At 40.4% G+C, this 15,030-nt stretch overlaps 1 protein-coding gene across 2 annotated transcripts in view; it reads left to right on the top strand.

Moving 5' to 3' along the window:
- gfra1a (gdnf family receptor alpha 1a) overlaps positions 1-14,447 on the top strand; it is an 81,306-nt gene extending 66,859 nt beyond the window's left edge. For both annotated transcript variants that reach the window (XM_053620353.1, XM_053620354.1), the window contains 4 exons: positions 2,252-2,386; positions 8,208-8,410; positions 11,519-11,563; positions 14,298-14,447. In XM_053620353.1, the coding sequence (XP_053476328.1) occupies positions 2,252-2,386; positions 8,208-8,410; positions 11,519-11,563; positions 14,298-14,447 (533 nt within the window). The remainder of the gene's footprint in view (positions 1-2,251; positions 2,387-8,207; positions 8,411-11,518; positions 11,564-14,297) is intronic.
- The last annotated feature ends 583 nt before the right edge of the window (positions 14,448-15,030 follow it).

Here is a 15,030-nt window from a genome sequence, read left to right on the forward strand (position 1 = left end):
AAACGTGCATGAAATTGCACGAGCCAACTCAGATGAAACGTCCTGAACTTAAGAGTCGAGTCGAGAGCCGGTGCTAACAGGCATGGTGTTTCATATCAGCTCATTTGTATAAGCGCCAGAACGAAATCATTGATGAGAATTCCACAATTTCGTGTGTGATCAGGTTGGCCCGGTTCGTCTGCAGGCCCAGCTTTCATTTTTTCCCCCATTCATATTCATGTATATTTCCTTTAATAATCCGAGGCTTTCCTCTCCATTGAGTTCACACAATGAGACAAAATTGGTGCCCAAAAAAAAAATTAAAAAAATTCATCTTTCCCAGACAAACGGTCTCTGTTGCCTTTTTTTTTTTTTTTTGCAAGAACATCAGAGCTGTAGCAAGTCACAAAATAGGATTTGATGATGTAAAAACATGGGAAAATCCAAGTCAAACACTTGGAGAATAGCAAAGAGAGAATGGTGGTGGTGTGGTGGTGGGTATGCACACAGATCCTTTTGTGTCCTTTTTCTCATCCACTGAAATGAACGTTCCCACTTCATCAATCACATTCTGCCAAAACACCACTGCTGAAATATGTCTGGTGCAAACTCGGTGCTGTTCTGCCAAAAAGAAAACACAAAAACCCCCAACAACATCAATGAGTGCCTCTGGATTGTTGCCTGTTACCATGTAGGGGAAGACAGAGAGAAAGATAAAGGCTTTCACACCAGATGTGTTTGTTCAAGAAGGAGATTTTGTGGGGTTTTATTCCTTCACTGTCGAGGCTGACGGATTAAGGTTAGATTAGGGCACGATGCGTGGTTAGCAATTAGAGCTTCTCTCCTGACTTCATTCAAATCTTCTATGTTGAAACTGTTCCAAACTGGGTGACATCAAATGGATTTGTGGTGGAGATAAAAGTCACAAAGAACATGATAATATATGCGGTAGCATTTAAAATGAGTCACGGATTGATACGCTTTAAGCAAACCCAAAACAACAGCACTATTTTAATATTCATCATCATCATCATCAGGTACGATATTTACTTCGGTCCATCCATCCATTTTCCGTACTGCTTATACGACACAGGGTTGCAGGGAGCCTGGAGCAGGGGACACTCTGGACAGGGTGCCAACCAATCACAGGGCACAATCGCACACATCCATTCGGACGTTACGGACAATTTGGAAATGCCAATCAGCCTACATAGCATGTCTTTGGACTAGGGGAGGAAACCAACGTAACTGAACGGTAGATCCGGACAAACGACCAATGATGATGCTAAGACGATGCGTCATGTTTCCCTCAATTATTGCAAGTTGCCCAGGCCCTGAAGCAGCAGAGCATCCCCACACCATCACACTGCCACCACCATGCTTGATGGTAGGTATGATGTTCATTGTGTGGAATTTGGTGTTTGGTTTGCGCCGCTGTCTTCCAAACCGTTCCGACTCATCAGTCCACACGACATTCTCCCAAAAGGTTCGAGGATCACTAAGGTGTGTTTGGCAAAATTTAGACGAGCCTTAATGTTCTTCTGGGTCAGCAGTGGTTTTCACCTCGCCACTCTTCCATGGACACCATATTTGCCCAGTGTCTTTCTGATAGTGGAGTCATGAACAATGACCTTTATTGGCGCAAAAGAGGCCTGTAGGTCCTTTGATCTTGTCCTGGGCTCTTTTGTGACTTCCTGGATGAGTCGTCGCTGTGCTCTTACAGGAATTTTGGAAGGGAAGGTGGAAACACTACTGATTTGGAGATACTAAAAATACCTTTCTGTCTATTTATAGTTATATTTAATGTCGTGGAACGTCTTAAGTTCGTGTTCTCACTTACGTTAAAACAGCCGTAAACAGTTCCCTCAGAAGCCTTTCTTTTTACTCACTCTCAAAAACAAACAAACAAACAAAAAAAACAACATCTTGTCATGTTATAGAGAAACCAGTCCTTAAGACTTAAAGTTACAGCTTTACTCTGTTACACTGGAGACTCCTTCCAAAAATGATATCTCCTCATGACTTCACCAAAACATATATCCACATTACTTTATCATTTTTATGAGTCACCAATGTGCAACATCCAAAACTACTGAATCAATAACATATTAGAACAAGAGCGTTCATCTAAATCTGTGATTTGCAGCCAGAACTACGGTCTGCGCTGCTATTATAGAAGATCAATCAACACCTTCTGACCGGTCGCAGATGAGATTTGCAACAGTTCAGAATGTAGAAAATCATACTGTAGCGGTGTATTTCTCCTCCGCAGGTACGGTGATGACCCCAAACTACCTGCGATCCCCTAAAATCAGCGTGTCGCCGTTCTGCGACTGCAGCAACAGCGGCAACAGCAAAGAGGACTGCGAGCGGTTCACGGAGTTCTTCACGGATAACGCCTGTCTGCGTGAGTAACACCACGGTCTCCCTCCTCTCCTCCTTTATCTCGCACTGTTTTCAGTTTTCTAATATTTCTACCCTGTATCTCGCGGTCTGATCTCCACGAGCTTTCAGTTTCCTGTCGTTCTTTATGCTTTGTGCATCCTACACTCTTCATTCTTCACTCTTCACAGTGTCTTTCTCGCACCACTTCCTGACACCTGTCGAATCGCGTTCTTTACCCACTTTTTCTTTTATTATCCCGTGTCTTTCCGTAATAAAATGTTCTTCGAAATTGTTCAACATCTTTATACCGCTATGTTTACGCAGCTATTTACTGAAAAGGGAGCTTGGCGGCATCACATCGTGACTTGATTACCGTGATTGGATGAGATATTAACCCTTTTACACCATTTATTCTCGACATTAGCGTAATAAATGATTTTTGATTTAACGCAATTACAATTTTTTATTATTTTTTTTTTAAATCCACGTTTAAATGCTCTATAATTATACGGAGGAAGAAAAAGAGCTAGGCTTGTATCGGCTTGTGCTAGCACTTGGTGACTGTAGATACAGTAGCGGTTATTATTTAAGTGATCAACCGAACTAAATGTAAACGTAAGTGTAAATTACATTTTTTAAATTGGGATCGGAAAATCGCTGTGCTACAGTATAAGAGGAATGAAACAGTTCGACCGTAACACTGATTATTTTCCTGCAACAGCACACCTTGTTGTGGTTTGGTCCTTACATACAGTATCACAATTATTCAATAAGGCTTTCTAAAAATGTGGCATTTGCTTTTTTTTTTCTTTTTTTTTTCTACTAACTGAATGTTTTTTCAAACCTAAAGCATTATGATAGATTATTCTTGCCATATTTCTTGCCATTGCTCTGAAAACAGAGGTTTATCTCTCAAATGGAATACAGTTGTTTTTGTATCCACAATGGCAATATTGTGCTTGTTGAATACTGTGATACATCACCTCAGGCCTATCCTAACCAGATGTACGCTCCTTTTCTTTCCAAATTCCCTCTTGCTACCTGTCATGTTTCAGCATATCTTTAATTAAACACAACCCAGCGTGAGGCGAGACGAATAGACTGACTACAAAACTTTTCATGATGCTGTGGTATGAGGATTTCTGAGGCTTTTTTGCATAAAACAACCTGAACTGGCGAAATTACAATCGCAGAACACTGACTACGTTTACACGGACAGCAGTGATCTAATTTTTGACCTTAATCTGAATAAGACAATATTGTGATTAAGGTGTTTACATGAGTCGTGTTTAGAATATTCCTTTCATGTTCCCGTTTTCTATGTTATAGAACATGAATCGATTAACGTCACACGTCGTTACGTCCCCGCGCCACGCCGTCCGACGTCCCTCCAGAATTTCACGTACCGACATACAGTTGGTCTTCGTTGTGGTACCGTATACAGTTTTGGGTGTTTTTATTTAGAATTTTACGAAAGCTTCAAGTGCGGTTAATTATTTGTCGTGCCATACGTGCAAATAGACGACTGCTTGAAGCCGTGGGCTGCGTCCCAAACCGCATACTTGCCTATTGTATAGTAGCCAAAGTACGTGTATTTCACCTATTATATAGCAGGTAAGGACGCGGTTTGGGAGGCAGCCGTGCTCTCTTGTTTGTCGTCAAACGGTCGAGCGCTGCCGTGCGTGTACGTGTCCTGTCGCAAAATGCGGTGAAAAACTCGCACACGATGTTAATAGTGCGATTAAGGTGTTTACATGTCTGTAACGCACATCGATAATGCGACTAAAACAGGAATACTCCACACGTCTTAATTCCATTTGTGTTTACTTCGAGTGTGACTTTAATCGGATTAAGGTCATCAATAATCGCCGTTTACATGCTAGTTTCTTAATCAGAGTATCGTCTTAATCGGGTTCACGTCGGATTATTGTTGTCCGTGCAAACGTACCGAGTGTTTCGCAGTGATGTTTGTGGGTAAAAGAGACCTTTTAGCTGTACTCCTGTTCGACGCATGTGAATCAAAAGAGGGCTTTTATAGAATGCACGTCTTGGCCAAAATCAGCGGGAAGTCTTAGGTAATAGTGAAAAATTGCAAGCTCCTCAGAATATTCCAGAGTGCGCATGATATTGCGTTCATTTCTGTGATCGCAAAATCCTGGAGGGACGGAGGAGTGATGTTTGGGATAAGAAGCTAAGAGGGGGTTGTGTGTTTGCCCGGAGATTCATTCCTGTCTGAACTGAAGGACATTCGTCTGCAGGTTAAACTGGGTTGCATGCCGTCCATCTCTCTCTCTCTCGTTCTCTCTCTCTCCTTTGCTTTTTAGCTTCCTCTCTCCTCTTCTCATCTGTCTACCAAACACACGCATCATCTCTTTACTCTTTGCCAGGTCACGGCAGCATGAAAACACTCAGACGCTCACATCATTCCCTTTCCTTTTGCCCCTTGGCGGATACTAGGGCACAGAGACAGACAGCCCTCTCCTCGTCTCTCTCCTCTCTCGTGTCTCATTAGCCGAGCTGAGCGTTAAGCGCAGTGACAGGTGTTGGGGCACCTCGTTTGCGCCGTCAGAGCTTGAGATTTTCTCTGCGGCCTGCAGGCCTCTTTCAGGTCAACAGTTTTAATACATCATTTACAATCATCGTATTGCAGTAGCTTTAAACGCGATCCCGTTAGATCATCCAGTACCGACTCTGAGAAACCCGAGGAACAAAATGTGTGCAACTTTTGTTTTATGATCTTGTAATGATTACAGGAGACTAGGTTGTTACTGTGTATAACAACAATAATAATAAGCGAGTTAACGTAGCTAACTCGCTAGCTAAATAACTAGCTAGAGAGCAAACTCTGTGTCATGGCAGTGTTAAATAACTTCCAGAGGTGGAAATGTGAAGAAAAGATCAAATGTAAAACAAATGCTAGCACTCTTCGCCTGAGCTGGGCTAACTAGCTTACTTTGTATGCTTGTGAAGTTACAATAGAGTTAACAATGATAATAGATGATGATGTAGTAAAAACATTAATAAGACATTAGACTTAGCTAAAAAAACAAAAACAAAAAAAAAAAACAAAAGCCACCTGCTTCATATGTAGAGAATTTGGATGGTTCACGAAAGACTAACTAGCTAGCTATTTAATTTTAGCTAGTTTACTAAGACAGGGTATTTTCACACACAGCATATTTCATAGTCAGACTAGCATTAGAGTAGATTAGGGTTGAGTACACAGCAGATGAAATGACTCACCGTGAAGCAGACAGAAGAGGTGTCACTGATTATGGTGATACTGAGGACTTTCACACAGACCTTCACACAAAAACATTTGTTGACACATTTTTTTTATACCACTGCCATGTTTTCTGAGCTTAATATGCAAAACATGTCCATGGAAATTGGGCAGAAACTGCTAAAGAGGTGGAAGTTGAGGTAACTTTCTGAAGCAACTGAGGTAATAGCGGATAGCAACTTCCGCTGAGCAGTCGTTGGAGGGGGCGAGAAAATAAGGCGGGGCTAACAAAGTTTGCTAACAGTCCTGCTTCTGTAATGAGACAGAATATCACAGAGATGAAAAAACAAACCATAAATTGAAATAAAAAAAAAAAAAAAATCAGCTTGTTGTGTTACTGAGAAACCTAAAAACACAAAGTCCTCCTTCCTTGGTCGTGTGCTAGTGTGAACACAGTGTTCCAAAGCACTCCTTTCCAAAAACGCCAAATAAACGCCTCACAGAAAGCGTCACCATATCAACAGTAACGCACGTTTCTTTCCTCACTTCATGTACATGCGAATGAGCAATAATGTGCCATTAGCTAGCATTAATATCAGTGCTCCGGTTACAGAAAATGAACCGACACCTTCTGACCGATCCGAGAAATCGAAACGCCGCTACGGTACAGTACGAATACAAAAAAAATCCCTTTCGAATGTTTCGGCGTGAAGTCCTTGAAGACGTTGCTAATCGCAATATGCGCTCCAATCGCGCAGGAACAGGAAGGATCGGTATCGTATTACAGAGAAGGAGAGATCAGGCCGGTCGGAACAAACACTACGTTAATAATTAACTAGTCGAGTCCGGCTTATTTCCATCGTGATTGATGCTCATGGACAACGAACAGTCGATCATCAAACTGCTCCCCTTTCAATGACATCCTGTACAATCAGCAGCGCTTAATCATCGGTCTGACCCAATATTTACCCAGCTGAAGGGTACGGTATCACTCTTCCGTGGGGCGTCAGGGACAGAATTTAGATATCCACATGCACGGCGGCGGTGTCCGGCATGTTAATCTCTCGAGTACAAACACACCTCGCTCCGAGACAAGAGTGTGTACTTTGGTAACAAAAAATTTTAAAAAATCGACATATTTCAGGCATCGATCTGGAGGATCGATGAAGGTCAATAAATGAAAGCGCCGTCCTCCACGAGTACACATCAGATGTTACAACGAGTAAAAATCTCGTTCCCGGATATCGTTGAATCAGCACTTATTCCCAAGAGTCTCGGACAAATCTGAGACGGACGTATGACATTTAAGCGCAAACGGTGAATTAGCTTCAGCAGTGCTTGCAAATCTGAGTTAGAGCTGCTTGCGTCTTGGTTGCTACCAATCATAATACTCTTTCTGGAAGACTTGAAGTCAAATAAAAGTCAGCTCAACACAGATTAACCTTTTCTCCAACCGTAACCTTTTGTTTTTCTAACTATTAATTAATTCATTATTTATATCGAGCTGACGTTTAATTAATAAAGCTTCACCCACATGTGAGCACCATTTAGAGCTAGGCTTTTATTTATATAAGAACTCAGATGTAATTAAAGTCAGGTTTAATTAAGGTTGGTTTTTTTTTTTCCATAATAAAAGTTGCTGAACGTTATAGCCAGTGTTGAAAGAATGTAACACAACATGATTGAAATAAACAAAAGCTTAATTAATACAATGGCATCTCGCGTATGTTGTCGTGCTGGTATAATATTATTTAATAACCTCATGAAAGCTCCGATGACATCTAAGCATCGTTCGAATAGCCCGGAAGTGTGATTAACAGCACAAAGCAGTGCTTTAGCATGCCTTTTTTTTTTTTTTTTTTTTTTTTTTTTTACATAAACGTATCCATTTTCTAATTAATTAACACACGGTTTGCACGTTCACGTTTGCATTTAATACGTCATTTATTTTCATTCTCTTGGTCGTTACAATGTCTGGCAATGCGAGCATCTGCCAGTGAAAAAGCTTGTAAGTGAATCTTACTTGGGAAATAGAAATGATTTGGTTTCGTATTCTAAAACCACACCACAGTTGATGCAGGGTAAAATCTCATCGTTTTGTTGGTCTAGAGACCTACGGTAGTGTCAGGCAAAGTATACCACTGTTCAGCCTTAGTGCAGGAAAACTGTGGCTTTCTTAATTGTTAGTGATGTTCTGTGAATATATATATATATGTGTGTGTGAAAACTATTCTAACGATAATAAACAACAGCTTGAGATGAGAAGCTGAGTTAGTGTTACCAGCCTGAAGTTCCAATAACAGCCTGTCCCAAAGTGTACTCTCTGGGTACCACGGCAATCTGTCAAAAGTTTTCTGACAGGTGATGGAATATTGTATAAATATTGTATATATTGGAGAACCTTAAATCTTCCATAATAACGGTTGTGAAGTGGGTTACAAGACAGTCCTATTTATTAAAAAGATAATGTATTATTCTATCGAATAACAACAACAATCAGCCAAAGTGATTGTTTTTATTTTATATATTTATTGTTTTTATTTGTTTTGTTTTTTTTATTATTTAAATATCTGGCTCTTAGGCTCTTTGATGTCACGCTAACGTTGTCTTATTTCTGCAGGTAATGCCATTCAGGCGTTTGGAAACGGGACAGATGTGAGCGTGTGGCATTCGGCTCCAGTGCAGAGCACCACGACCGTGATCACTCCGTCACACAGAGGTCGAGGACATGAGAAATCACCCAACTCCCTGGAGCCGGACTCGCACGGCAACCACCTGAACCCCGGAGACGACCCGCTGTATCAGTTTTGTGGAAGCCTGCAGGTCAGTCCCGGGCCTTATCAGAGAGTTAGCTGAGCAGACGTGGCAAAGTTATATAATAATATTATAAACAATGAGGGGAGCTGTTTTTTTATTATTATTATTATTATTTTTAAAGGCACAATTCATATGTGCTTGATAGTTTATAGTGATAGGGTCATCCCATCTCAAGTGGTCCAATAATTGCAAAGTTGGTTGCTTGACCATTTTAAATTTTTATTTGAGTCTATGTCTAGGCATTGCAAAACCACCATTTTTAATTTTATTTTTGTTTTACTTGGTTTAACTACAACGGCCATCTTTGTGCCATGGCACACAGCAAAGTTTGGTTATACACTCTAAAAACAAACAAACAAAAAAAAACCACTGGGTTAAAATCAACCCAAATCGGGTTATTTTTAGCCCAACGGCTGGGGAAATATAGGACAGAACACATTTTGGGCTAAACTAACCCATCGAGTTGGCTTGTTAATTTTAACCCAGTAAATGGGTTGTTTTTCAACCCAAAGGATATTTTCATTCACATAACGCTGGGTTCATTTCATTTCATAAAATTTTGAGGGTTATTTGTACCCTTTGAAAATGTCAAATATACCACATTATAAACAAATATGGTATCTTCTTTATTTATACACAAGAAGGTGTTCAGAAATGTATTACTAGAGCGGCTAAAGTGGTGTTTTATATTATATATATGTAAATGACTCAAATAAGTCATATATTTAAGACAAAAACGTCAGATTTTGATCAAAGGAGACGTTTAAAACATCCAAAAAACTGAGCAACCAACTTATGATCCAGCGGGCATTACAAACAAGTAAGCTAAAGCTAACGGAGAGAGCAGTGCATTTATTTAATGTCATGTACACTGGACTGTTATCGCATATTTTTGCTTCTTCTAGTGTACAGTAATGGCTTTATGGATGCTATACCCGATCACAACTATGCACATTTTCCTATCTTAATGGTGATAAATGATGCAACATTTAGATGTATTGAAGCATTTGTTTCCATTTCTTTTATCCAAGTGTCAGGTCAGGACCTCTCTCTGGAAGTGAATCATAAATTATAAACAGTTTTTTTGCGCAGATCAGGCACCACTTTATCATCCTGGTCTTTGGCTCTGTCGGTTCCACCATCACACGCGGGCATACGCAGGAATCGATTCATTATACTGTCACCCAACCTCTTATAAAACCACCGTTCCTCACATATTCATGTTAGGCACACAGAGAGAGGCCACGCCAAACACACAGAGCGCTAACAGAAGCTCTTGCTCATCTGCATAAAACTCATTTCCCCCGAGCGCACGGCCAGATTTCACCACGCCAACGGCAAGCTACCACATGGTGTGCCGATAACGTCTGGAGGGTTGAAATGATTTTCAATAGGGCGTGAGATGGTGTGAACTCATTAAATCTTTCTCGCAACTGTTTATCTATCCGCACGTCCACCGCATCATAGACGACGTACTGTAGTGAATTTGAGGTAGGTATTTAGTAAAGACTTGATCCTGAAACAAAAAGCACACTGTGCTAGCACTCAGCGGTGATGGTTCTTGTGAGGAAATGCTTCAAATTCTCGGTTTGCCAGAGAACCAGTCTGATGGTCAAATCGTTTGAATTTTACTAATAATATACAGAGCCACTGAGGTGACATGGTGGTTAATTATAATAAGGCGTGGCCACGCGTTAATATACCGAAGGCCGCGGGTTAAGTCTCTCAAGATCGATTTTGTTTCTATGAAGTACTTAACACGTGGTAACTGTTGTATTTTATAATCTCGAACCGTAAGCCTGGAGATGACTTTGCTTTCAGCTCGGAACGATGGATACGTCACGGTCACTGGCGTTGCACCATGTCGAGCTAATTAAGCAATGTCGAGCCGTTCTGCTAATTTTCCAAGCTAGTAATGATAATTAACTAGAGGCCACATATTAAGTACAACGTTCCACAGCATATCAAGTCATGAGCTCATGAGTCAAGTTACACGAGTGGCTGTAATTATAATAATAATAAATAATTCATATCCGCAATATATTAATTCAGGCAAATGGAGTAAATGTAAAATTGAGCTAAATATCAGTGACATGTAAATGCTATCGTGGGTAGATAAGTAATAAATAAATAAATAAATAAATAAATAAATAAATAATCGCGGTGTGCTGTTATTGGAAAATCATAAACGACTGGGTGGTGTGACGTGGCCTGACATTACGCAGAGTGACTTTTACCACTCCGACGTCGAGTATTTTCCAACTGATGTATTTAAGGATGACACATCATGATATTTTATCTGTTTATGACTTACGCATTTGTCTTCATAGACAAAAATGCAGCCTGTTCACTGTGGCCAAAAACTACAACGGTTTTAACATGTTAATCACGGGCTCCGGTTCCATAGATCGTCGCCGTGATGTAATATTTCATACTAAACTAAAGTACTCCGTGGCCACGAACTATCATCTTGCGGTCTCGGTGTATTAATTCGTAAACAAGCGATTCTATTGAAATATAACTTCCGTCGTCTCAGAGGCTCCGTAAAAATAAGCGCCGGATGTGCATTTTTTTATGCACAATTCTCATTAGTGGACTCGTTCTTTAAGACCCTACGGACTGCAGGGTATTGCTTCTGCTCTAGGAAACTCTACTGCGGGATATTATAGCCTCTAAAACCGCGATCTTGCAAGTCAGTACTAAATCACAGTCCATTTGAGTCATATTTAGGATGATCAGGGCCGTGTTTAAGCCCCGTGCATTAGGCCGAGCTGCATCTGCACTTCTTTAATGCCTGTAATAAACAAAAGGACACAGCAGCAGGAAGGTGGGGGGGGGGGGGGGGATGCACTCAGACAATTTCCACCTGAATTTTTCCTTGAGGTCTGATTGTGGTGATGACGGTCCCTCAATTTCCTCTAGTTTGCCTCAATTCCGTCTTCATAACTCAGCTTTTTTATGTAGCTTTCTAAGGGTGTCCAGATTTATGGGCGCATTCACGTACACTTTGTAGCAGCAGAAGTGCTAGGACATGCCATAACTATCTCGTGTACACACGTCTCTCACTCTCGCCTTTCTCTCTCTCTCTCTCTCTCTCTCTCTCTCTCTCTCTAGGCACAGAAGCTGAAGTCCAACCAAACAATAGGTGTGGTATGTGTGGTAAGTGTGACTGCCTTGTTAGAACATCAAACTCACGCTAGCCATATTTGTACCTGCTGAAGTTTCCATTCTGATTGGCCAGAAGGTGTGGATTCATTTCCTCTCACAGCGGCTCTGACGATAGCAGCCGTTATGCAAGACGGGTTTACATTACTATGTTCATCATTTCTGTAGTAACAACCAACACAGGGACTTGAACAGAAGATGCTCTACATGAACGGATTAAAATTCGTGTGTAATCACCGATTATAGTGAAACTTTTCCATGAGGGGGCGATACAACAAATCTAAACAACTGGCTCGAACCAGATGTTTATATTCAGTTCTCCACTCACAACTTTAGTTCCTACATGCGATTATTTAACGGTTTGACGTATCAAAAATGGAAGAAATACATAAACTCTTGGTTTCATCTTATTCCCTCATGAATGACCTCTCATTCAATGTGCATACAGACATCAGTGAGATAAATTAAGCTTGGAATGAAGTAGTGGATTTCGTTGGTGACGCTGTACGTACTGTAGATAGTACGGTTAAATTCGCCAACAAAAGTTAAACATGGTATGTAACATGTAAATAAAAAAAGAGGGGTGTATGAATCATATAGTAGGATGTATGCTGTACATTTTGGCTCCTCTTGTTTCTCACTGGAACTTAAAGAACGCTGGACAGTGCATGTTCTTAACAACAACAACAACAGTCATCATCACTACATTCTCTTGAAGGAGAGAACTAAACTAAATGGCATACGTTAATAGATAAAAAAAAAAATAATTGTTGGCAAAATGCTGCGGTGTAAGAGGAATAAAACACGTCGAGACGCGCCGATATCGGAGAATAATGAACTTCATGGTGCTAATAGTAACTCTGCTATGCGTCGGCGCTGATAACCAAAAGATGCTAGTTGTCCTGTGATGATCGAGTGGAAAGTTCCACTCGATCTTTGACCTCACCCGCAAGCGAACTTCCTGCTTGTGGGCTTTGTAGTGCAAAATGCTGAATTGGAAACGTTGCTTATCTTTCGGCTTTTAAAGTTCAGTAAATGTCATTGTACGTAATAAAAGCAGCATTACACGCCAGAGTGACATTTAGTGCTACTCCGGCGTGTCCAAACAGCCTTAAAAATAAATAAATAAAAACACACACGCACACACGCAAGCCTTTTTCAGATTCTACGTTTCATCACGGCGTTATTCGTCTTCATCTGTGTAATGTACATCAAATACGAAGAGGGATTTTTATATCGGCTCGTAACTAAAAACGCATCAGTGTAAGTCACTTTATAGTATGTTGGGGCTTTAGTGCTACGTCTGATTTAACAGCATTGTGGTGATGTATAAAAAGTTTTAGTGGGAGAAAAGAAGCACTGCATTTGGATTATTTTATATTAAGATATTGTACAATTTCTCACAGAAAAGAGATTTAGTTCCGATTTTTTTTTCTTCCTTTTTATAAAGGTTTAATAAATAGTAAGGTTAATCGCTAATAAGTATAGAATAAGACATAATGGCTACTTCTGTTATAGGAAAATAATCAACAAAGGTTTCTGTTACTGTTTCAACTATGAAGTTTATTCTTTTCAAATAACTGCATGTTCCAAAGTACTTTATTCCTCTTATACCACAGCAATATGCCGACATTTACAATTTATTTACTTAAAGAACAGCACACCATACCGTAGTTTTTATTCATTTATCGCGCCACGTTTATTTAATGTTGGGGAAAACGTCTGCGAAACAGGTCAGTTCCTGTTATCCTTTACATTATAGCAGATATAAACAGTCACTCCTTCACCAGCCTCTCCTTTGTCTGGCTCTCTAAGTTAACAAGACAATCCTGTTTAAAAGTTTACCCCCCCCCCCCCGACTCTTAATGTATCGTGTTGCCTTATGGAGCATCAGTGAACGTTTGCACCTTTTGTAATAGTCGTGGACGAGTCCCTCGGTCGTCCTCGGTGTGAAAAGACGGATCTCAGCATCAAATAGACGCTGTTGGAAAGGGGTCAAATATGCAGGAAAAGCAAAGAATGTGCAGGACCTGGAGGATTTTTCTGAATAACAATGGGCAGTTTAACTGCTCAGGACAAACCTCCAGGTAACGACACACAGTATTAAGAATCAAGGGTGCGTAAACTTTTGAAGGGGGAAATTTTTTTTATAAATTCAGCTATTGTCTTGTGGACTAGCTTGTGTGAATTAGCTTAATCAGGACAGGACTAAATAAAAATCAACACGGGATTGTTATGATCCGTCTTATTTTGTCAACAGTATCAATAATTAGCAGATTCTACAAGGGGTATGCAAACCTTTGAGCACAACTGTGTGTACATACTCATATATAGCTAAGAGCCACTTTAAGAATACCTTTTGTAAGATTTGTAGATAGTTATTTAAATTTGATTACATTAAATGTTCAATTTTATGGTGAGAACTTTTCTTATAGGAGACTTTTACAGCTGTGGGTTTAAATTAGGGTTTAAAGAATAAATTCAATTGTCCTTAAATAAACTCAATTAAAGTTCTCATATATCACTATTTAACAAAAGTTTGGATTCAGTTAATTATTTTAGTAACATTTTCAATTCTAGAGTTTTATCTGATAAGGGCCTGGCGAAAGAATCACATTTTTACATTTTCTAGTACAATAATCGAGAGCTTACTTTCTGATCTGGCTTGTTTGATGAGCACATAAACACGTTCGAATTTCTTTCCTGATCTCCATCATGTCTTTCTCAGGACCCTCAGATCGACAACCCCAGCTCCTCCAACTCCCTCTCGGGGAACTCAGCATCCCCGTCAGTCTTCAGCACCCTGCTCCTCCTGCTGCTCAGCTCTTTGCACTGCTCCCTGGCAGTCCTGCCACCCAACCTGGCACCGCTGTTGTAGCCACCTGGCCAATGCAACACATGGACGCTCGTAATTTGTATTTTAAAAAAAAAATATATCTCCGATATATATGTTCCAGGTCTACCTGTTGTAATCACCTTCTCTCACTGTCTCCTCTCTGTATTTTTACAGCTCTGAGTTTTATGAGCTTCGGTTTATGCGGAAAAGTGATTTCGTGTGTAATTTGAGTTTTCTGTCCGTTCCCCCGTCGGGATTTTTTCGTACCTCGAAAAAAGGATTCGAGCCGAACCGCAACCTGGTCTCGAGGGTGAGAGATCATTTGCAACGGTGGTCAAGATGAGCAGCTTTCTTAAGTGTTTGGCGAATCTTGTGTGTTTTTTGCATACGTTGTGTACGGTATGATATGCGTCGACTTCTAACTGGCACACGAAACAGAGGCTTTCTGGGAGGTTTTGTCAGTTTCACCCCCCCCCCCCCCCCCCCCTTAGCATAAACACATAACGTCAGAGACTTGGAGTAACATTTGGAGGCACACACAAAGTCCAAGGACGATTTGGGTTGCTGGCATTTCTGTTGTGCATGATTATTCTTATAAAACGATTGCTATTGAAGTTTTAATCTG

This window comes from Ictalurus furcatus, chromosome 3 (assembly GCF_023375685.1).
Source record: "Ictalurus furcatus strain D&B chromosome 3, Billie_1.0, whole genome shotgun sequence".
In the NCBI taxonomy this organism is placed as follows: Eukaryota; Metazoa; Chordata; class Actinopteri; order Siluriformes; family Ictaluridae; genus Ictalurus; species Ictalurus furcatus.